The following is a 24997-nucleotide window of genomic DNA, read 5'->3' as shown; positions in this document are numbered from 1 at the left end:
CCGCTCTCCGAGGAGGTGCGTCGGCTGGCGGGAGAGCTGGTGCCCGCCCAGCCGAGATGCCTCGGCAGCGTGTCCACCCGAGGGCTCGTGGGGCAGGGCCTGGCCCCATGGCGAGGAGGAGGAGCAGGAGCAGCTGCCGCTGGGATTGGGGGCCGCCGGCGCCGCCCGCCTGGCCGGAGGGAGGAGGCGGCAGGAGGAGGAGCAGCAGCCGTGTGGGCCGCAGCGAGCGAGCTGGGCTCGGTACGGCTGCCCCTGAAGATGGCGGCGGCGGAGGCAGCAGCTGCTCCGGGCGGAGGGGGCAGCTCGCCGGCGGGCGGCGGCTCGGTGCCCGTCCTCTTCTGCTTCTCTGTCTTCGCGCGGCCCTCCAGTGTGCCCCACGGCGCCGGGTACGAGCTGCTGATTCAAAAGTTCCTCAGCCTCTACGGGGACCAGATAGACATGCACCGCAAGTTCGTGGTGCAGCTGTTCGCCGAGGAGTGGAGCCAGTACATCGACCTCCCCAAGGGCTTTCTCGTCAGCGAGCGCTGCAAAGTGCGCCTGGTGCCGCTGCAGATACAGGTGAGACCCGACGGCGGGGCTGCCACAGGTGTGTGGGCGGGTAGCCCCGTCCCGCCGCCAGTCGCGGCTGCCCGACGTCCGCGGAGCCTTCCAGGGAGAAGCGGCACCCGCAGCTGGGGCAGCCCAGAGCGGTCTGGAGTCGTGGGCTGATCCCCGCAGGCCGTGCTGACTTATTTCTCCCTGGAAACTTTTTGTTTTACTAAGGCGGAGAGGCAGGTGCATTCCGCGCCACATGCGTTCGTTAACCGGTCTTTGCCCTCAGCAAGTCAGAACTTGTCCTCAAGAATGCGAAAATAGCCTGGTGGCTGAAATAATCAATAGGGCTGGTGATACCCAGCCTTAACCGAAGGTAACGCTAGGTGGGAACTGGAAGATTGCCGGTTATGATGACTCTGCCAGAGCTCGGTTTCATCGCTCTCAGGTCCCTAGGATTTCTGTATCTCTTCTTATGCAGAAAAGCTTGTAGGTCCCTAGGATTCGTTTCCTTTCCTATACCCAAAATCTTTTTCAGTTTACAGTTTCATAACTCACTAGTTTTGTGATCATAAACCACAAAACCAGACTGCCAGACAGATACAGTACGTGTGTTTCATACTAAGATACCTTTATGTACGCTGGAGGTGCACGCCAGGCTTGCTGTAGTAGTTGTTTGAAGCGAAATAGCTTTTTCTTTCTTCGGTCTCAAAAGAGGTAAACTTTTTAAAAAAGCAAAACACAGTTGTTTTAATTCAAAACGTTGTAAATTAGGAAGTTTTAGCTTGTGGCCCTAACACTGCCAAGTTGGAAAAGTTATTTCATTGATACTGGAATACTGCTTATCTTTTCTCTATGTTTCTAGAAACAGTCTAATTCACACTGTTTAATCGTAGCATCTTGAACTCATAAACTCTCAAGATGGCCTGTTTGCATCAAGGATGACTTTTGGAGTCTTTTTTATTTAGCTCTACCATACGCAGAGATTCATTACAAACCCCAAACTAGTTTAAATTACTTTGTCCTTTAATAATTCATCACTCAACATATTTTAACACCTTTGTGTTTTTTGTGTTGGAAACAGAATGGGTGGAGGCCCAGCCCAAGAAACTAGATAATGCAGTCTCTCCAACTTGCAAAAAGAGTTGATATGGATGTTAATTCGAGTAAGGATTTTTAAAGCAGATTTTTTGTAATCTGGGCATGTAACTGTGGTGTAGGTCAAAATTTTGTTTCTTATTTGTGCATGCATGTCACCGCTTTACAGAGACTCTTTTTGCAGATAGCTATAAATGCAGTGTAAACATTCATAGCAGGTCATACATGTTGGCGTACCAGGTCGTTGTTGAGGTACAGAAGGATACGTCATTTCCAGAGTTCAGATACACTATGCAGCTTTGACTGCAGGAATTCAGGGTGAAGCAATAATTGATACACTGATTTCCTAATTGATTAGGTGCTTTCACTGATACTGTTGCCATTTTGTGACAATAGGAAGTGTTGACAGGAAAAGGATGGTATTTGTGTATTATTTTAGTTGCCTCCCTGACGTGCTTCAGCAGCTGAGAATGAGCTGGAGACATCACAATGATGTCAGTCAGCTTGCTTTAAGCCACTGGCAGGTGCTCAGAGATCACTTGTTTGGGGAACATTTGGTTTGATACAGTCACAGCTGCGCTTTTTAAGACCTTTAGGATTTACTGATGGGAAGATTATACTTTCTTTCCATATGTTGATTCATGCACTACCACTTCTGTGTGCCCTTTTTCACTCCCTCTCTGGTGTTTTATCTGCAGTGACACATGACATGGGTTTGTTAGCTCTGCATGTGGCATAGTCAGTTGAAATACCATTTTCAACATGCCTTTCAAGAGGGCAGCCTTTGCTTGCTGATGTGATTAAGCTTGCATATTTGGAAAGACACTTGGTTTAAAATTAAGATTCACAGATGCTAGCATCCATAGCCCTAGACATTCACTTAAGTATTTCTGCATGTGTGCTTTGTGAAATACACATATGTGTTTAGTTACCGATGGCATTTTAACTCCTGAGGCAATAGCACCTGTGAGCTCTGGAATGATTTCCTCTCATTTTGATCACTCTGTGGATCTGTTATGGAATGATACCTTTTGTTGCAGTAGCTCAAGATATGTCAGCACCAAATGGTGCCTGACTCGGCTGTTTCAATTGTCTGTCTCTGCAGTTGAGGGGTACAGTAATCTCAGAGAAATCACCATATGCTGCCTTGAGAAAGCCACTGCATGCAGCTCAATTCTAAGGCTTGATCTGTACAGGGACTTTTGCACCCTACTCGTTTTTGTGCCTTTGTACTGTACTCATGTATGTACATTTTTTGGTTTTGGCACAAGACAGCCACTTGACCTGTTAATGGCCACCCAGTGCTGGATAGGGTGGTGGGATGAGGTAAACCCTGATGTTCAGCCTGGCAGCTGCTCTTGAAACTTCTCAAACACAGACTTGCAGTGATGGGGGACTTTTTGGGCTCTCCCAACTTGTGAGGAGGGCATTTGCTTGCAACTTGGGTGCCTGAGTACTAGCTGAAAGGAGCCCTCCGCTTTTCATCTATTTAAAGTGTTTTAAAGGAATAATATTTCTAGTTAGGGCAGAGAAATAGAGGACCACTTTAATCTTTTCTAACTCTAAATGCAGGTAAGTAGTGATACCAAAACTATTGTTTTTTTGCTGTAACTGTTGTAGCAGCTTTTGGAGGAGGAAAGCAGTAAAGGAAAAGGCTTTAGAGGTATCAGAAGAACAAGAGAGCTATGCTCATTATATCTCAGCTGCCTTTGAATGCATGCCCCAGAGAGGCTATTTCACAGTCAGTGTCATAACTTCAAGGTGATTTCTCTTCAGCAGTACTTGTGCTCTGTGTTTACAAATGTGCAACCTTAAGATGCTAGAGCTAAAAAGGAAAAAAATATTATTTAAATCATTATATAAAGCACCTGTACTTCAAGACATTTTATAAAAAGACATATTGACATCTCAAGTGTGTCTTTCTTGCACAAGGCTGCTTACAAAATGATGCCTAATTATTGCTGGAAGATAAGGTAAATAAAATAGAACTATCCCTACATAAATTTTCACTCTTTTTACATATATCTTAATATTGCTACATACCAATGCTTTGGAAATAGAAGTAACTAAATCAAGAACCTAAGTCCTTTTGTGAAGATCAGGAAAAGCCAAAGCTTAAATTGAAAGACATGAGTCAGGTGAGGGGAGTTGTTTGGGTTGTTTTGGGATTTTTTTGTTCTTTTGTTTGTTTGGTATGGTTTGTCATTTTTTTTTTTTCCTTCCCCAAAGATACAGTTATACATTCTGATACATTACTGCTACAAGTAAACACAGTGTTTGTACATTAGATATGTGTATATATGTATTAAGAAGCAGCACTAAGAACATTAAAGGGACTGAAAATACTGAAGGATGGGTTTCCTCAAATCCCAACTACTCACTTGTCTATTCTGTAACAAGCATTTTGTTTATTTTGATGATGAATTTTGTACTGTCTTAATTATATTGAGACACTGTAAGTAAATTTTCCCTTTTAAAATGTTGAGTTGCATATGAAAGGCTGCACTTCAGCTTAGCATAAAATATTTTTATTACTAAATTGCAACCTATTCTTCTAAAAAAAAAAAAAGAAAAGAAAAACACCCCCCCCAAACAAACAAACCTCAAAACAAATAAAAACCCCACAACAACCCCAAAAAAACCCTGAAAAAATGGATTCATTGTGTCGTTTGTGGACTTTTTACTTGAAAGGTAGGTAGCAAAGCAAAACTGAATCTTACACATTTCCTTTTAGAAATTGAGGACAAGAAAATATGATAGTTATCTCTTTCCTTTTTTTTTATGCCATTCTTGAAACACCACAGCTGCAAAGTCCTCCACTCTGCCCTTTTAATAAGTAACCTTAGCAAGAGATTTGTGAAGTGATAGATGATGTCACTTGCAATTATTTCAGCATTTCCTTGTTCATTACAGTTAGCAGAGGAAAACTGCATTTTGCAAATGTCATGTTTGTGCATGAAAGTAGAGATAGAGCCAGTATATATGAATATTTTTGTAAGGCTGATTCTGTAATTACAGTACTTCATCACAGTCTTATTTTGTATCATTAAAAATAATCAGCAGACGTGAAATAGGTGTGAGAAAACACATGTCCTTTTCTGACTAGGGTTTTTCTAGAGCAGGATTTCAAGTTGTATGTAACTTATGACAGCATACCTTTAAATTCTGTGTCTGTGCAGTGTCCTAGGGATGACTTCTCTAGATGAGTGAAAGAACTGCATTAGGTCATGTGTCTATCTGATGTACCTGTTCTGGTTGTGCTATGAGTAACTCTTAGCTGGAGGAAAAAGCATCTTGGTGGTGAACACAGAAGTGGAGCAAAGTAAATGGATAAGATACTATTGCCCAGGCTTTCATATTTGGTTGTAGGTTTCCCCCAACCCCAGATCACTGAGAGCGTGGCACTGGAGCTAGGTGGATGGCTGTGGTTTTTATTGTGAGGAAACACGTGAGGTGGAGGTGTCCCATTTCCTTATGTGGTGGCCATGGAAGGGGAGAGAAGGGGCTTTGAGAGTAGGAAAGTGGTAGGATTTATGTGGTCACTGAAGAACCCATAAACACAAACTTTCCTTTTTATGTAGCAGATACTTCTGTGAACTTACTTTTTGCATTAACTACTACTTATGAAACTTAATTTCAGAATACTTCCTGCTGTGCTTTGTACTTTCCACATCAGCTATTCCAAGTGACACCTTGTGCTGCTTTTTTTGATCTGTTTCTTTCTAGTTTCTTCTTACTCTAACATGTGTTGAATGGTTTGATTTGGACTACAAGTGAATAAGAAATAAATATGAAAATCAATATAGGAATTATTTGTATTAGATTTTGTAAAAGCTTCCAACTTTATTTTGTGGTACCACTTGTAATAAGATGAAAGTATAGGTTATATCAAATCAACTTAATAATAGAAAAGCAGGTACAAGGTTTTGCTCCATTTCTCTGTGATGTCTGCTGTAAATATATGGGATTGTGGATTTGGTGTAAGTCTGTAATGAGGATGTTCCCTGGCTGGAAAGGCAATTGGGTTTCTTCTGTGCTTCACTGTCAGAATGAAATTATATTGAATTGGGCTTTATAAGAACTCTTCCAAATCCACAGTTTGTAAATATTCCACCATCAATCTCATTGCTGAAATTTAGGGCAAATACTGCTTTTTTTACATAAAGCTGAAAGGAGCTGCAAGTGTATAAGAGCAGGCTTTTCCTGACAAGTTGGGGAAAAAAGGTAAAATGAGATCCAGTCCAAAATGGAAGCAACAAAGGTAGAAATAATTCCTATGATAGGGTGGAAATAATCATAGAAACCTAGAATTCAGATCTAGAGATCATTGAGTCCAACCCCTCTGCCAAAGCAGAACACCTGGGGTAGGTCAAACAGGAACGCATTCAGATGGGTCTTGAAAGTCTCTAGAGAAAGAGGCCCCACAACCTCTCTGGGCAGCCTGTTCTGGTGCTCTGTTATGTTTTTAAGTTCAGCTGCAGCTGAGTCCCATGTAACTGCCCCTTCAGCCCTCCCCTTGGTGGGATGGGAAGGAAATGTTGCAGCAAAATGCAAAGTCTCACAGCTTAAGATAAGGAGAGTTTCATAGAACAATGCAAAACACTAATGAACAAGAGGAATAATAATGAGTAAAGAAAGATGTATGTAACAAGAAGTAATGGAAAATTCAACACCCTCACCCATTCATGTGCCAAAAGTCTTTGCCAGAGAACCACTGTGGCCTCCCATGCCAATCACCCCTCATGTATCAGTTGTGATTATGTTATTGACTACCTCATTGGTGGTTCTGCAGGCTGTCCTGTGTGTGACCCCACCCAACTGCTTGTGAAGAAAACTAACCCTGTCCTATCTGAACCAGGACATCATTCACCCATTATTCTATACCATCTATGTCTTGCCCAGCAGGGGTATTTAACAATTAACATCATAAAAATTATTTCCCTGGCTGTTTTCACACACAATATTGTGGCACACTATAGAGTTCTCCATTGTCCCACATCTCCCATCAGGTGTGCCCAGCTTTGTCTAAAGCAATTCCCTGGATAGGTTTTCTTTTACTTGCATCAGCCTAGGTCAGGCCATCTTTCTGAAGGTGTTCTACATGCAAGCTACAGGGACTTTATTGCCATCTACAGTGGGAATTTTGATTTGGCACAGCCAGCTTGGTTGGAAGATCCTATGAAGTTAACTAATCAGGTGGCTTGTGCTAAATGCTTGTCCCAGTTTTTAAAGGTCTCACTGTCCCCTTGCTTTCACTGTCAGTTTTAGCAGTCTGTTGCGGTGTTCCATCTTCCAAGGGGTTGATGTATGGTAAGGGATGTGATACATCTACTCAACACCCTTTGGTCCATTTGTCTGATTCAATCACTCAGGGGTGGTATGTCACCATAAGACTTGCTTTTCAAGGGCCAGGATGATATTCTGGGCAGCAGGACAGGGCATGGGGTACATTTTCAGCCATTCAGCGGTTGCTTCCACCATTGTGCACACACTGTACTTGCAGGTGCCAGGACAGATACTTTACAGCTGAAATGCAGGGCCATATGGAGGAAGAGAGACTTCCCTTGTGTTGCCAGAGCTGTCCGGCCAATTCATTTACCATCTGTCCAGGTTTGCCTTTCCTGCCAACGAGGTGGCTTATGATAGTTGTGCCCTTCGTAGCAATTTCTGCTACATGGGTGGTGTGTATCAGACTTAATCTGGATCTGAGGGTGGCTGTTTATCACATTCTAAATAATTTCCAGCACTGCTAATTCCCTTAGGTACTGGATACCTCTCTCCATGGTGGTCTACTTGTCTAGATGATATGTAACATCTTCCTTGAAGGGTTACCTTCATGGCTGACAGAAGTTGCCTCCAGAGACTGAGTGCCTGTGGCTGCTTTCCAGTCACCTCGTCAATGCCCATTTGCCTAGACAGAGGTCCCAGCTGCCTGGCTTCCACACCCTCTTAATTCCAAACTTTTGGCCCCGTTATTGCAGGGATAGATATCAGTGATTATCTCTAGCTCTTTCACTTCTTTTCCTGATTGCCCTGGTTCATCATCATGCCTTATGGGGTATGCATTTCTTTTTCTGTGTATAGATGATTGGTACTAGCACAGACTGGTTCTTTAGTGAATCTGCAGCACCTTCTTCTGAGGTTTCAGTAGCTACAGCACCTACTGGTCTGTCTTTAAGCTCGGAGACCTTTTCTTCTCCTCGAGGGCATTGAAGAGTGTTAAGCAGGACTTGGTAGGGATGGGCAAGGCACCAGCATGGGTTTGTGTCTTCAGAATTACCAGGTTGAGTCATACTTTTTACAAATATTTTACTAGCTGATCAGAATTCTGCACTTGGTCAAGGGGAAATTCCAAAGCATTGGAAGTCACTTCTACCCAAGGCACTTGCCCATACTCTCCTGTGAACCCTGCTGCTCATAACTATTGAGCCTCAGGGCAGATTTCTCAGTGATATTTGTGGGGAAAAAATGTGTAACCCTGAACAAGACCTGGAACACATTCAGCAATCACAGCATCAAAGAGCAGGCTTACTTGGACACCCTGAAAATATTAAAAGTTCTCAAAAGCTGGGAAAGTCTTGCCTGTAAATGGAGTGAGACTGCCAATAAACAAGAACACTGCATCCAAATACCAGCTTAACCCTATGACCAGTGTTACAATCATATCATATGTCAATCAGCGATGTCATAGGCCTGATCCATTTCCCTGACACTTGAATATCACTGCAGGAAATGCACAGAGGATATAAGGATTTCTGTAATATCAATATGCAAACAGATGGACCAATATTATGACCGTGAATTATTTAGCTAATATAAAAAGTGTGTATAGCAAGGTTGTTTTGGTAAGGTTTCTTGTTATCTCAACCTTTCAGGCCTGACATTGGCTGCTAAAAAGGACTTTTGTGGTGTAAGGCCTGGCTGCAGCCTCACATATCCACTCACACAAATGTCCCTAACCTCTCCCCATGGTAGGAGGGGAAGCAAAAACTGGGAACAAAATGGAAGAAATTATGGTTTGAGATAAGGAGAGTTTAATAAAGCAATACAAAGAATGAATGAACAACAGAAATAACAGTAGTAAGGAAGATCATATATAACACGAGGTAAAATACACTGCAGCACCCTCACCCACCTGTGCACCAAAATCCCTTACCAGAGAAACCGTGACCAGCCACACCAATCCCAGTCTCTTACAGAATCATAGAATTGATTTTGTTTGGAAAAGACATATAAGATCATCAAATCTTACCATCAACCTAACTCCACCACTGCCATTAAACCACTTGCTGAAGTGCCACATCTGCATATTTCTTGAACACCATCAGGGATAGTGACACCAACATCTCCTGGGCAATCAACTGTAACACCACTATTGACATAAAGAAGTTTTCCCTAATATCCTAAACCTCCCCTGGCAACAATTTCAGGACATTTCCTCTCATCCTATCACCTGGTTGTAGCCAGGTGGGGGTTGGTCTCTTCTCCCAGGTAACCAGCAACAGAACAAGGGGACACAGTCTCAAATTGTGCTGGGGGAGGTATAGGCTTGATATTAGGAGGAAGTTATTCACAGAGAGAGTGATTTCCCATTGGAATGGGCTGCCCAGGGAGGTGGTAGAGTTGCCATCCCTGGAGGTTTTCAAGAAAAGACTGGATGAGGCACTTGGTGCCATGGTCTAGTTGATGGGGTAGGGCTGGGTGCTAGGTTGGACTGGAAGGTCTTGGAGGCCTCTTCCAACCTGGTTGATTCTATGATGACTTCCTCTCTCCTGATGGTCACACTATTCTTGATACAGGCCAGCATGCTGTCGACCATGGCCACCTGTGAATAAAGATGGCTCATCTTCATCTGTCTGTCAGTCAGCACCCCAGGGTCCTTTTCCATCAGATACCACTTTCTACCCACTGCCCCAAGCCTGTGGCATTGCATGGGGTTAGTTTGTGACCCAGCTACAGGACCTGGCACTTGGCTTTGTTAAACCTCATACAGGTGACCTTGGCCCACTGATCCAGTCTGTCCAGATTTCTTTGCAGAGCCTTCCTATCCTCAAGCAGATTAACCCTCCCACACAATTTAATATAATTTGCAAACTTACTGAGGGTGCACTCAATCTGCTCATCCAGATCATTGATGTATTAAAGAGAACGGGTCCCAGTACTGAGCTTTGGGCAACACCACTTGTAACTGGCTGCCAACTGGATTTAACTCCATTCCCCACCATTCTTTGGGCCCAGATGTCCAGCCAGCACTTAACCCATTGAATAGTCCACACACTGGCCATGATGTGTATGGTATCCAAATACCATACTGGCTGGTGCAACTGGCCTCCCAGCTTCTTGTGAAAAAACAAGTTAATCCTATCCTAGCCAAACCCAGGGCTAATGCAAATAAAAGATGAGAGTTCAAGGGACAATTTTGAGGTCAAAATATACCTCAAGAGTCTTAAGTATTATCAGTTATGAAAAGAGAAAATAGCATACTGGAAAGTACAAACTGAACAAGGCCCACAAGAGCTGTGAATTAACCAGTGTTCTCTGAGGCTCTTCAAGGCTCTGAAGAAGTATTGTAGGCAAAGAAACACTATTGTTACAGTGGTACTGGGGGCCTCACTGTAGATCTCAATTTGAAAAGCACATCAGGGAGGGCAATGAAAATGTTTAATTTGTAGGAGGAAAGATTGATAGTATTAGATATGTTTTAGAATAGCAGAGTGGAGAGGAAGACCTAAAGGGAGACCGTATCTGAGTCATGAGGTACGGTAATAGGTGTTTGTGCATGGTTTTGCACATGAAGGAGGTTGTTAATGCTCTTACATTTCAAAGTTGCCATGGATGGAACTGAAAATAATACTCTTGAATGGCAATAAAGGAGCTGTGTGTGAGAAAACATGACAAGGTGAAGGTAGTGGAGCTGTGGGATGGATTGCGAGTGAGCTCTGTAAATTATGTATTGTGGGTGAGACCAAGCTGGCATCTGTAAAGAATGTTTGTGTTTGGTTGATTCTTCTGTAGGTAGAGGCAGACCATGTAGCTTCTTGAAGGCCCTCAGTCTGTCAGTGCTTGTCCTTCAGATAAGGATGGTAACGCCACCTACTGCTTTGGCACGGGAAGGTGTATACTAAGGCAGTACATTAATTCCATGTAGGGCAATCTACAATCCATGGTATTTTGCATTACTTTAAATTATATTAAAGTGGTGAAACGATTTATAGAAAAAGTAAGCAAGCTTGCAGTATAAATGCCAAGACAGAATGACAAGCTTTCTGGATAGGAAGCACACTTCTAAATATTGCCTATTTCAATTACTCTTATTTTTCCTGCTGTTTGGTAGAAAAGTTAAATGTCATGATTGACTACTCCAGTAGTAGTAAGTGCCAGAGTAGAACGAGTCACAGTAGGTGCCCACTGTGGTGTTTAATTGTATGTTAGTGCTTGACACAAAATTACTTCTTCATTGTTCAGGTATCTCCATACCTGAACATTCAAGAACAAGGCAGTTATTCAATGTTTAATTTTATTTTCAGGAATTCTCAATCCCAGGCCTCATTTGTTACATAGTCTAGAATTGGAGAAGTGTTGTTTAGGAAAGTTATATAGATTCTGCCTTCTGTATCTCCTACACAAAGCCGGTTCTTGATCAAATCTGTCATGTTGCTGACTGCTGGAAACCTCCAAGGACTGAGATGCCACCAGTTTCTGTAACCTGTTTCAGTACAACTCTGGCTTCCTAGTGGAATAGATTTCCCTTATGACTGTTGTAATGCTCCTCTGTCTTCTGTGGTGTCAGTGCATCCAGTGCTAGAGCAGACTTGCTAGTGTTAGGTAATGGTTGCACTTAATGTGATCGTAAAGGTCTTTTCCAGCTTAAACAATTCTGTAATTTGCTTTTTGCTTGTTGCTGTATTTGCCTCTGTAACTGCTTGTATTAATAGTATTGCTGTTTCGTCCACAAGGACTGGAGGAGCTGTGGTTATGAAGGTTTGCTGTTTGGCAGTAGTGGTGCACTGAATCTGAGAGGTGTGGGAATTCAACATTTACAACAAAAACAATCAGGTAACTTTCTCAACAGTTTGAACAGGCTGTTTTGTATGGTTGAGTGTGGCCATTACTGTAGTGTTTTAGCCCTGGAAACTGAGATAAAAATATTTTGTTCAGGAGGCATGGTGAATTGGTGAAAGATTTGGAACTAGTATTTAAGGATTCCTGAGTCCCTTGTGGTGAGTTGACCTTGGCTGGCTGCCAGATGCCCCCCAAGCTGCCCCATCACTTGCTCTCCTCAAAATGACTGTGGGAGAAAACATGACAAAATTTGTGGGTCAAGGGCAGGATGGTCACTTGTTAGTTAACCATCACTGGCAAAACAGATTCAACTTGAGGAAAGTAATTTTTTGCCAGTCAGTAACAGAATAATGAGAAATAACAAATGTGAAAACACATTGCCCGCATCCATCCTTTCTTCCCAGGCTCAGTTTTGCTTCTGACTTTTCTACCTCTTCCCCGCTAGTAGCAGAGAGGGAAGGAGAATGTGTGTTGTGGTCCATTCACAGCACTTCATCTCTGCTACTCTGTGTTAATTCAGGAGTTTCCCACTCCCCCACAAATTCACCAGACTAAGCCAGCTGAAAGTCAAAGAGTAAAGCTATATTTACAGCATGACACAAATACACAAGCATATGTACAGAATATAAAATCATAGAATCAGTCAGGGTTGAAAAGGACCACAAGGATCATCTAGTTCCAACCCGCCTGCCATGAGTAGGGACACCCTACCCTAGGTCAGGCTGCACAGAGCCTCATCCACCCTGGCCTTCAACACCTCCAGGAATGGTGCCTCAACCACCTCCCTAGGCAGCCCATTCCAGGCTCTCACCACTCTCATGGTGAAGAACTTCCTCCTGACTGCCAGTCTGAATCTACCTACCTCCACTTTACTGCATTCCTCCTAGTCTTGTCACTACCCGATAGCATAAAAAGTCCCTCCACAGCTTTTTTGTAAGCCTGGTCTGCAAGTGTACACTGCTGGCTCATGTTGAGCTTCTCATCCACAACCAACCTGAAATCCGTTTCCTCAGTGCTGCTCTCCAGCCAGTCGCTGCCCAGCCTGTATTTCTGCTTGGGATTTTCCTGACCCAGATGCAGGACCTTGCACTTGGCCTTGTTGAACCTCATGAGGTTGGCTTCTGCCCCCCTCTCCAGCCTGTCCTGGCTGGACACAGGTCTCTGTGGACGGCATCCCTTCCAGCATGTCTGCTGCACCACACAGCTTGGTGTTGTCAGCAAACTTGCTGAGGGTGCACTCGATGCCTCTGTCTATGTCACAGAGGTGACACTGACTGGCCTGGAGTTCCTTAGCTCCTCCTTCCTACCCTTTTTGAAAATGGGAGCTATGTTTTCCCTTTTCCAGTCAGACTGCCATGGCTTTTGAATAGAATAGAGAGGGGTTTAGCAACCTCATCCAGCAGTTCTTTCAGTACCTGCAGGTGTATCACATTGGGTCCCATGGACTTGAACACTTTCAGGTTCTTCAGGTGATCATGAACCTGATCTTCACTTATGATGGGCAGTTCTTCCTTCCAGTCCCTTCCATTGTATTCTATGATTCCAGGAGTGTGGCTTGGAGGCCTTTGCAGTGAAGACTGAGATAAAGAAGCCATTGAGAACCTCATCCTTTTCTGTGTCTCTTGTGACCATTTCATCTGTTTCCTTTCCGAGGAAGCCCACACCTTCCCTAGTCTTCTTCTTACCATTAATGTACCTGTAGAAATTCTTGGTGTTCCCTTTGACCTCCCTGGCTAGATTCAATTCAAACTGTGCCTTGGCTTCCCTAACCAGATCTCTAGCTGCTCAGGCAGCTTCCTTATATACCTTCCATTTCAGCTCTCCTTTCTTCTTGTGTGACAGCGTGTCCAAGAGCTCCTTGCTCATCCAGGCAGGCTTCCTAGCATTCTTTCCTGCATTCCTCTTTATTAGTATACATTGCTCCTGGACACAGAGATGATCTTTGAATATTGACCAGCTGTCCTGGGCCCCTCTTCCCTCTAGAGCTTTGTCCCATGATATTTTGTCCAGCAGATCCCTGAAGCAATCAAAGTCTGCATACCTTAAGTCTAGGGTCGTAAGCATAGAATATGTCCTCCTGGTTGCCCTGAGGATCTTCAGTTCAACTGCTTCATGGTCACGCCAGCCAAGGCTGTCCCTGAGCCATACATCGGTCATCAGCCCTTCCCTATTGGTGACAACAAGGTCCAGCATAGTACATTTTCTTATTGGTTCCTCTACCATTTGGAGAAGGACGTTGTTATCTATGCAATTCAGGAACATTCTGGATTGCTGATGCCTTGCTTTGTTGTCCCTCCAGCTGATCAGGGTGGTTGAAATCCCCCGTGATGACTAGGGCTCGTAACCTGGAAGCCACTTTTATTTGCCTGCGAAGGGTCTCAGCTGCTTGGTTCTGCTGATCAGGTGGCCTGTAGCAGACCCCTACAGTAACATCGCCCTCCCCTGTCTTCCCTTTCATTTTAACCCATACACTCTCAACCATCATCCTTCCCCAGGTGGAGCTCCACTGATTCTAGCTGGTCACTGATAGGACAATGCCTCGTCTTCTCCTTCCCTGCCTATCCTTCCTAAAGAGTTTGTACCCATCTATCCCTACATTCCAGTCATGGGAATCATCCCACCAAGTTTCAGTAATAGCCACTATGTCATGCCATCCCAGCAGCACAGCAGCCCTTAATTCATCCTGTTTGTTGCCCAAGCTCTGTTCATTTGCATAGGGGCACTTCAGATGGGTGTCCTCTTGTGCCAATTTGATTTCCTCAGATTGTCCTGGTTCATCATCCCTGGCTTGCCTCAGGACAGCAAGTTGAGGGCCTATGCAATTATTAACTATTTCCCAGAAGCAGTTCATTCAATTTGATTTATCAGTCTGTTGAAAAATTTCTCTTGAGTTGCCTTGAAATTAGATGATAGTGTGTATCTGCTTGTTTTCCCTGTAGCCATCAGCCAAAGCCTTAGCCTTTGCTCCTGCAAGTAGTGCAACTGATTTCATATTCTTTCAAAGTCTGAGCAAATGCAGTCTTTGATTTTTTTTTTTCTCTTTTTCTTATCCCACCCTTTTCTGTGACTCCTTAGTCTGTATGATGGAAAATTTGGGAGATTATTTTTACCATTAAGATGTATTCATTTGGTTTCTGGTCGTAATATAGACAAGCTTCTCTGCTTTCAGTTTAGCCTTTGGACTTTTCATCAGGCTCGTGCTAAAAGATGTTGTATACAAAACAAAGTAAATACACAATTGAACTATTGAAAATGTGTATACATAGCATATTGAAAGCAAGTGTAAGTCTGACTTTTTTGAACTTCAGCTTATTGTGACTTTATGTCAGTTCCAAGAGTTGTAGATTTAAAAATACTGTTGCCACTTTTGGTGTGGGTTTTGTTGGTGGTGTTTTTGTTTTTGTTTTTTTTTTTTTCCCAGTACTTAAGGCAGTGCTCCCTCATCTTGCTTCAGGTTTGGGAGTTTCTGTTTACAATTACATTATGTGTAAACATCTCCCAGTTAATAAAATCTTCATTACCTTTTGATGACTGTACTGTATTGCTCAGTATCAGTTGTTCTTTCAGATTTAGAATGATACCTAAAACACTCCTGAAAAACATTTCTCCTGTTTGGACTTTAAAGTATCATAAGTCTTGCTGTCTGGCACAGACTTTGCAAACTCTTTCTTGTTCTTCAGCTTTTCTGAAAAGATCTTCACTGATACAGAAAATATAACCTTCATTTTGTTTCTCAGATGACTACTTTGGGGAACCTGACACCATCAAGCACTGTGTTTTTCTGTTGTGATATGCAAGAGCGATTCCGCCCTGCCATCAAATACTTTGGTGATATCATCAGCGTGGGCCAAAGACTGGTACAGTTTTTCCTTTTTACTCTTGTAGAGAGTTTCAATCCCAAATGTAAATTATTAGTTTATACAAAGCCAGCTTACTGGTTATTCAGTTTCAGGTAATAACAATGTCTTTGCTAATATAATTCTTTAATAATTTCTTTTTTGTATGCTTTTCTCCTTACTGTCTTACAGCTCCAAGGTGCACGCCTCTTAGGAATTCCAGTCATTGTAACTGAACAGTATCCCAAAGGTCTTGGGAGCACTGTGCAGGAAATTGATTTAACAGGAGCTAAACTTGTGCTTCCTAAAACAAAATTTTCAATGGTATTGCCAGAAGTGGAGGCAGCATTAGCTGAGATCCCTGGAGTCCGTAGCATTGTCCTGTTTGGAGTAGAAGTATGTACCTTGCCTGACTTATTCTGTTTTATGTTAATGTCTGTTTGCCAACAGTAGTGTTAAGTACTGCTTACTGTAATTAAAGAAAAAAAAAGGTATATTTGTATTGCTTAGAGCTCAGATGTTCTCTGCAGATTGAATTATCCTTGTATTATTTGTCTTTCATATTTTATTGTAAGATAATATCAATTATTTGTTAACTACAGGATCTTGTCTCAAGTCTGGTTGGCATTTAAAACTCACATTGAGTACCTTATTAATGTAGGAAATTATGTCTGAATCCTAATTATGTGCTGTGCTTTTGTATTATGCCACTCATGTTTTATAATAATGGTTTCTCAATGACTTTTTTGCCTTTGATTTCTCCTCTGTAGACTCATGTCTGCATCCAGCAAACAGCATTAGAATTAATTGGCAGGGGTCTGGAAGTTCATATTGTAGCCGATGCAACCTCATCAAGAAGCATGATGGACAGAATGTTTGCACTTGAGGTAAGTTTCTTAGCCAAGGCCTTCGCCATTTTGGGTCCATATGTTAATTTCCTTGCTCATTGTAAACTAAGAAGGAATTTCTAAGAATAGTAAGAACTGGATAAATTAAAACTTAGTATATTGAGGTGAATGCCCTGATTCTCAGAATAGCTTCCAGGATAGAGAAGAATTACTGCCTTATTTTCACTCCCTAAATTGTAATTTAAAACGTGGAATTTGGGACACCTGGATTTAAAAAGTGATTGTTCCACACAATCTAGGTTACTCTGTATATGAGCCTTCTAGATATTTTCTTAGAGTGTTGTCTGTACAGGAGATTAAAAGTGCTACAGACTTTGATTTTATTGTTCCAAACAGTATTTGTTGTGCTGTTGAAATTCCTTGAAATGCAATGGAATATAGTAAGTGATCTTCCTTAAAGCTCTTTCTGGTATGTCTATCCATCCCTATGCTCTTCTTCATCATTGCAAATTAAAGCTTAATCTCAAGACTCTCTGATTATAGTAAAGCTTTTCTAAGAGCTTAGTCTAACTAGAGAAAGTGGAGATGAGTAACATGAGGATTTAAAAGCATGCAGCACTATGTAGTAGTAAATTCATACAAATGATTTTTTGCTGGTGTACTCTAACTTGCCTACAGGCATCTATATTGGGAATAAAAGACTGATATTTACATTGTGTTGCAAGTTTTGCCTTGGGCCCTGACAGTTATTTGGAAATTGAAACTGATAGTAACTACAGAATTTTGTACTTTTTTCCATAGATTTGAAGAAGTATTTTAATTTCTTCTTTTTCTCATGAATGAGAGAATTAAAGGCTAAAAGGAAATCACCAGCATATAGTGTTTAATGAAACCCATGACTGATTAAGTGAAGCTTAATGTCATCTGTCATGTAAAGCACAGTGACGCACAGAGTGCAGGAATGACTGAAACAATAGACTTCCCAAGTCAATGTGGTGCGGCAGCAGTAGCAGATAAAACAAATACTGAAAAACTGCCATCTATTTGCCTTACTGTGCATTTCTTTTTAGATCACTTGCACTGTGTCTGCAAGTGGAGAAGTTTATTCACAGTAATAGGGGTTACAGCAGCAAAGCTGCCTTTGCTTTTCTATTTGAAAAGGTATCAGTTATCCTAAAGCATGGTTCGTTGCAAAAGCTGGGATCTAGGCAAACTAGTCAGTTTCAGGTAACTTCTTAGCCATAGATTCATAGAATGGTTTGGGTTGGAAAGGACATTGAAGATCATCTGTTTCCAACTCCTCTGCTACAGCCAGGAACACCTTCCATTAGACTAAGTGCTCAAGGCCTCAACCATTGTGGCCTTGAACACCTCTGACAGAGGACATCCACAACATCCCTGGGCAACCTGTTTCAGTCTGTCACCACCTTTACTGTAAAGCATTTCTTTCTAATGTTCAGTCTAAATCTGGCCTCCTTAAGCGTCAACCTATTCCCTCTTATCCTGTCACTGCAACACTACAAGCCCTGATAAAAAGTCTTTTCCTTGCTTTTGGAAACACCAAGCCCAAATTGCAAAAGGTATCAACCTGTGGCAAGGCAAGGCAAGCAAGAGAGCACTGTGAGCAGCTGTTACTGGTGTTTGGCTTGGACTGTTTGCTTGTGACTATGCAGAGTTTTCTATCCAAGCACAAAGAAGATGTTTTTGATGTGATCCCTTAAGTAGTCATCATCAAAATATGATTCTAGGAATGTTTCCTATCTTGCTTTGATGAGCCAGCCAGTTAGATGGCTGTAAGTCCTTGTTTATGGCTTCATGTAACCAACACTGTCTCCTTTTGTGCTGTAGAATCTTTCTTCAAAATGCTGCTAAGGTCTATGGGATAGGCTGGGCAGGAGCTAGGTATACTTAAGAGCATGAGAAAGAGACATGTACTGGATGTGTCAGTAATCATCATTTGCCTTGGTGAGAAGTTAGTGAAATACCAAAGCACTAAGTGGTCCTGTCTTAGTGTCCCCATATAGCTGACAGTTCCTAGCCATGCTCATTTAACAGAATCATAGTGTGACATTGTCTCTTATGCAGACTTGCTCTATACCTCACGAGCCAGTATGAGCTTTGTTGTTCTGGATCCTCTGGATCTTTCTCTTTTCTGGGAAGATGTGTACAACTTTTTATTCCCATTAACACAGTCCTCTTTGGTCCACAGTGACCCTTCAAGGATTATGAACCTTGTTGTGTTAACAATCAGAATTTCAAATAAATACCATCTGTTCCAACCTGTCCCTTCAGTTCTCCATGTTTCCTCTCACATAAGCATGTGTTTTCATGGTGCTGATGGCAAACAGGCAAATAGCTCAACAGAATTAACTAGGAAGTGTAGTTTGATAGATAGCTGAAGCTTTCATTTCTGTCTGGATGACCTTAAAGAGTAATTATTCTCTCTGCTTCTGTTGTATGCTTAAAAATGTTTGTGATTAGAAAAAAAAACAGAAACCATGAAAAACCCTTAAATAATTCATCCCAATTGGCCAAGATTGTGCCTGTTCTTTATATCTTCTGTGTTTGATGAAGATTCCTTGTGTCACTGTTTGGTCTTGAGTTGAGCCAGCTCACTCTGTACCTGCTGGATTTCTGTTCTCATCAGCATCTCTTCTGCTTGTTCCTGTGGTATGAATGGAACACGCTCTTGCCGCTTTCATTTGTCCAAAAGACTGTTCTAAGAAAACTTTTGCTTTCCTTGAAAATCATCCAGTATGCTTAGCACATGCATCTCATCCTTCCTACTAACCTCAAAAATGTATCAGTTTTACTTAGTCCTAGAAGAAGAGTATAAGCCTGTACCAGTCTCTTTGAGGTGCCAGATGTTAAGTTTTACTTCTAAAGAAAAGTCCTTCACATCGCTCTATTGTATTTTCTCAGACAGCAAGGTTTTTTTAATGGTGTGTTGGGTTTTTTTTTCTCATCTATGCTGCTTAAAAGCAAACCCTTTGTATTACTAGAAAACTATATCTTGGAAAAGTTTAATTTCATTTTTATTTTCCTATTTTCTTTCATCTTTGTATATGATTTAAACGAATGTGTCACTGTATGGAGTAGGAGAGCTAGGGAAACTATCTGCATTCTTTCAACTTAAGTGTGTCACAAGGTTGGGAGACATTATTGCAACTGTTACTCTGCCCTTGGTACTTTCTTTTCCTCTAGGCCTTCCAAATCTACATTAAAGTGAAAAAAGCTATTATTGGACCATGCAAAGGGAAAGGGTCGTTAATAAAAGAGTGGGTATTAAATCTGTCCAAGCAGGAAGCCTTATTTGTAATCCAGGGCACATTTTCAACTTGATAAAGTCTAAAAGCAGTAATTTTCCATCCTTGCTTCATAAATGGCACTGCTGAAACATTGAATGGAATTGGAAATACTTTTATTAATAGGAGATGTTTATAAAAAGACCATATTATCATTTTTTTACAACGTATACTCATTCACATTTCAAGTATCTCACATTATTCTCTCTCTTCTGTTTTCTCTTTCAGCGTCTTGCTCGTACTGGAATTATAGTTACTACTAGCGAGGCTGTATTGCTGCAGCTGGTAGCTGATAAAGAGCATCCAAAATTCAAAGAAATCCAAAATCTCATTAAGGCAAGTGCCCCTGAGTCAGGACTTCTTTCCAAAGTTTAAAGAGGATGTAGAACTCATTGTCATCTGTAGGGAGGAAGGAAAGCTTTAAGTGCTCATATACACCTGCTTTAACTCAAAGCTTTGGTAGAAGTGTAAAATTAAAAGTTGACATACTCGTGCTTGCCTTAGCAAAATTTTCTGATTATATACCTGGGTACCAGTATGTTTTGTTTAGTTACAGCTGTCAAGAGGCATTGAGTGCTGTAGAACCCTTTTGTTGTCAAATTCTCTTATTTATTTTAAAAAACAAAAATTAACAGAGGTGCCTGCTAGCCTATACTATACACTGATTGTAACAGCTCCAAAAAGTGCGTAATTCTGTGACACCTCTTGATTGTACGCTTTATAAAAGCGTTACATGGTATTCTGTTCTACCTTTGTATTAATAGAAGATAAATACATATCGTAGGATTGTGATGTGAAACACTTCAATCTTCTATGTAAATGATTTTAATAGGGCATAAGTCCAATTAAAACCCAGTAAGATATTTGGTCTACATGTGTGCTTTTGTTCTGTAGGATAAAACATGAGTGCTTTGCTTCATAGGAAAGCACCAGTTGATGTTTGGTTGCTCTAGGTAGCTGAAGCCTGCAGAATGACTTTCAATTATTTTGAAACTGACTGTCCAAACCTGTACTTCTCTCAGGTCTTCACAAACAGAAAAACTGTTGTTCAATGAATTGCTTATAAACAACTGGTGTAGCAAAAGGTTACTGAAGCTTCAAATAAATAGGCAGTCCTAAGGATTTAAAGAACAAAAGCTTTTCAGTTGTTTACTGCTATGTCTAGATTTATTTGGAGTGGCAGTTTTGCCCTGTTTTAGTTAGATTGAATAATGTTGTCTGATTTACTTGTCTGGCCAGGTGAGCTCTGAAAGAAATCACAGCTTCCCTAGGTTTTTGTGCTGTTTTGTGATCTGCAGCTGTGTGGAATTTTCATGGATTTTGGCCTACAAGCTTTCTTCAGAAAAATAACATCTTTAACTTAGTGACATGTGTATTTCTGTTTAGAACCAATCTTTTAACTGCTCATAAAGGCCCTTTCTTCATGTTCTAGTGGTTTAAACAGTGTTGTATAAAGTTTACAGTGTAACCAAAACATTTATTTTTTTAAAAGAGTACTAGAAGAAGATACCATGCTAAGCACTTATCTTTTGGGTAGGAAAACAATTACAGTATGTGTATTGTATTCAATTGCTTATTTTCTCAACAAGATGGCTCTAAAAGAATTGTGTCAGAGACTTATAACCGTTATTTGATCAAAACAAATAAAATATTAACATTCTCTATCTCTCTTACACTTGTGATATTTTTGAAGGGTAAATCCTGAAAGCTGTGTTTGCCGTGCACCTTACTCGTTTTTGTGCAGCCAAGGAATTTCTATAGGTGTCATGGGAATTTCCTGTAAAAATCAAGTGTAGGAAGCATTTAATAATTCTTGTCTTCCATGTCTAGTTATAGTGCTATTAGTGCTCTGAAACATGAGGATTGAACATTATGCATCAAGTTAGAGGCATAGAGTCCTTTTGAGTTGAAGAACGCTTGCCCTATATCACTGACCTACCTTTAATCTTTTTCTTCCCTGTATATTAATCATATTTCCTAGAAGTATGAAGCCCATTTAGATAAATCAACATCTGTGCACAAAAATACCACAAATTTCTTATTAATGTTTTTATTTGTTTCTGAATTCTGTGTCTTGAACTACAGTTAGTAGTTGAAGAAAAAAAAAGGGTTTTTTACACATTTATTTTCAAAACAGTATTAATTTCTCAATAACAAATATGTGGATTTTTAAGGGATAATTGTTAATAAAAAAACACCATCTTTATACAAACATAAATTGGAGGACAAATGCCACTGGCTTCTTTACATGTGTTTTTTTCCTAACAAAGGTGTTTCCCCTAACACGGGGAATAATTTGGTGTCAAGATGGCCCTACAAAATATATACCCACAAAACAGCAATAGCTACCCAAAATGTGGATTTATTGTAACCAAAATTACTTTGCACTCCTTCTGACGAAAGTGTATTACAAGTTCAAAGTCAGGCAGAAATATACTACTGCCAACAAAATTCTAAGTTTTAAGGTATATTCCTTCTAGAATGAGGAACCAAAATTAGTCTTCACTCTCTAACAATGGGAAAGCTTCCCACTCAAAGGTCCATGTGCAAAAATTGTACCCTCAAATGCGAGGGCGTGAGGACTCACTCAAGGATATATCCAACATAAAATATGTGCTCACCAAAGCGGGGTAAGGACTTAATCAGCAGATGTATGCTTAGATGGTGTCCCTTCTGGTGTCCTAGTCTAAGGGGAAAAATCAAGATCTTAGTTCAACAAAGCTAACTCAAAATGGCTTTGGCAGAACCCCATTTATACCCTAGTCAAGCATGCACTGAGGTCATTCTAATTAGTTTGAGAGGCAAGCCCATGACAAAAGGAAAATAAGGGCTTGGATGCTGAGGCACTGGTTAAAGAGAACAGAAAAAGTGCAGCCATTTTTCCTAAAAAAAAAAAATAAATTCACAGAAGTACTTCCTTTGCTCTAACTCATCTGTATTTTTTTGTTGTCCTATGCTGTAGTACGGGAAAACTGAAGTGTTTGAGAAGCAGTCTGCAGGCTGTACCATTATCTAATGTAAGCATTGTTTTTCCCTGCAAGGATTTGAAATAAATTAAGGAAATAACATGGAGGAGAATTGCTGAGTGTGATTGTGAAGAAGTCTAATTTATCACTGTCTAAATGTCAAGCTGCCCTTTATTTGAAGGCTTCACCACAGCTGTGGCTGTGTGACACAATTGTCACCTGCTCTAGTGGCTTCATTATAATTTCTCTTCCCTTGAGGTAGGAGAGAGACAGTCCTTGATGGAGCTACCTGCTGTATTTTCCTCAGTGTATGTTCTGCTTCTGTGCAAAATTGCCTGTGTGTTGTTAGCCTCACTGGAGTAGCTGTGGTATAACTTCTGCACTACATGTACACTATTAGTTTTTCTATGCTAAGCCCTTACAGAAATTTGTGTTTCATTTCTTATTGGGACAGTTTAGGTTTTGACTTCAAAATATGATCCTATCTATTCACAGAACCAAGATACTTTTGTATTTTTTCCACCTCTATGACAGATGTTGGGATTTTTTTGTGAGTTAAAATGAGTAAAGCTTTCATTACCCTTTACAAAACCTGAAAACAGAATGAATTAAAATAATTGCAGTTGCTGGCCAACGTTTTCTGTTACAGTCATCACAAATAGATGGAGAAGTGCCATGGGATTGCTCCACTATTGTTTCTCCCTTTGCCTGACAGCAGTTTTCAGGTGAAAGTGCACTGAAATCATGATGATAACAATGTTTTTTATGAGTCATCAGGGTGGTGCCCAGTGCCTCCCCTCTCCTTCTCCCCCATATTTATCACATTACTTAAACATGAATACTCTCAGTTTATATTATAGAAGAGTCATAGATTATTTTGTTGAACTGAAACTCTTCTATAGCTACAGATTTGTTCTCTTATGTAAGGGAAGAACAGTCAGTGCTTTGTTTCTTTAAAAACTTTTTCTTCAATGAAACATGAAGTAAAAGCTACAGCTATGGAAACCTGAAGAATGGCAAATGATATTAAGGAGCATAAGGGCTTTTATTTTGCTAAGGACTGATGCCAGCTAGTACAGTTATGTAGTTCACGTGTTATTCTTCTGAGAATTTTCTACCATATTAAGTGCTATGCTGTTATGGAAGATGTCAGTGATCAGCAGAATCTCTTGGGGTTTTTTGCCTGCTGGATAAATTAGAGATGAACTATTCTAACAGCATATGTCCTTCAGATAGGTTTAGGACATCTGCTCTGCAAATTGATTTCTTGTCCTGACCTGAGGGAAGAAAAGTTGTGACTGTCCAATGTTGATTTCTTCTTAATAGTCTCTGAAACAGAATATTTTCATGAAACTATAGTTAGAGGCTTCTGCAGTCTCAAGAAGTAATTCTCATACAGTAGAGGTTACAAGTGATAGTGTGCTACTGCTTCTCCTAGGACAGAACTATATAAAGACAAGGTAGAGTATGGGGTCTCTTTTTTTTTTTTTGTTACTAATTTGTATTGCATAGCTTAGTTTTCCATAAGAGATAAAGGAATGTTTGCAAAGGACCGCATTGAATAGAAGCAATTTATTAAGTATTAGCATGCTTGGGTCAATTTAATAGACTTAGTAGAACTGCCAGGATTGGCAGCTCTCCTGCTACTGACAGCATTAGGCTCTGCTTTAGTGAAACCCTTTTATCTGCTCAAGAGAGATGATTGAGCAAACAAATGAAGAAAGCAGTTAACAGAGAATAGATGAAGTGCAAAGTGAAAATGGAAAACCTGTTTTTTCATTAGTACTGAATTCTTTTTTTCTTCCTTTTCCCGTGAGGATGTTAAGAAGTTGGAACACTCACTGACATAAATTACATACCTTATGTTTGCAAAAACTGAGTAGGTCACAGCAGTCCTTGCCTCTGTCTTGCTGTATTCTTTATTCCCTTCCTCAACTGTTTTCATTACTTTATAGCTATCCAGAAAGCAGACTCTGCTAAGCTTTTTGGCTCTTGAGTATTGCAAAAATTGCCAGCTGGAATGGTGAATATTCTGTTAGCAAAACTAAAAAAATAATAAATAATGAGGTGGAAGTGCTGGAGCAAAGACTGAAGATCATCACATACTTGGCACCAAATCCTAGAGGCAGGTATGAACTGGTATCTCCCCTGTGATTTCAAGAGTAGAAACACATATAACCAAGACTGGGACGAACTAAAAGCTGAGTGAAAACAAAGGTAGCTCGTCATAGTTGGAATTATTTTACCTGTCTAGGACATGAATTTCTATAGGTAAACAATCTTTGTACACCTGAAATGAAGTGAGTTGGAACTAAGCTGGCACCACTCATCTCACACCAAAAAGGAAGGTG

At 40.8% G+C, this 24997-nt stretch overlaps 1 protein-coding gene across 1 annotated transcript; it reads left to right on the top strand.

Annotated features, from left to right (window-relative positions):
- Positions 1–21344, top strand: ISOC1 (isochorismatase domain containing 1). Its single transcript, XM_064140384.1, has 5 exons — positions 1–558; positions 15429–15548; positions 15720–15923; positions 16298–16414; positions 19909–21344. The coding sequence occupies exons 1-5, from the start codon at positions 259–261 to the stop codon at positions 20053–20055; spliced, it is 888 nt and encodes a 295-aa protein (XP_063996454.1). The 5' UTR covers positions 1–258; the 3' UTR covers positions 20056–21344.
- The last annotated feature ends 3653 nt before the right edge of the window (positions 21345–24997 follow it).

This window comes from Pogoniulus pusillus, chromosome Z (assembly GCF_015220805.1).
Source record: "Pogoniulus pusillus isolate bPogPus1 chromosome Z, bPogPus1.pri, whole genome shotgun sequence".
Lineage (NCBI taxonomy): Eukaryota > Metazoa > Chordata > Aves > Piciformes > Lybiidae > Pogoniulus > Pogoniulus pusillus.
The sequence above is the reverse complement of the archived record's forward strand: the minus strand, read 5'-3'. Positions and strand labels throughout refer to the sequence as shown.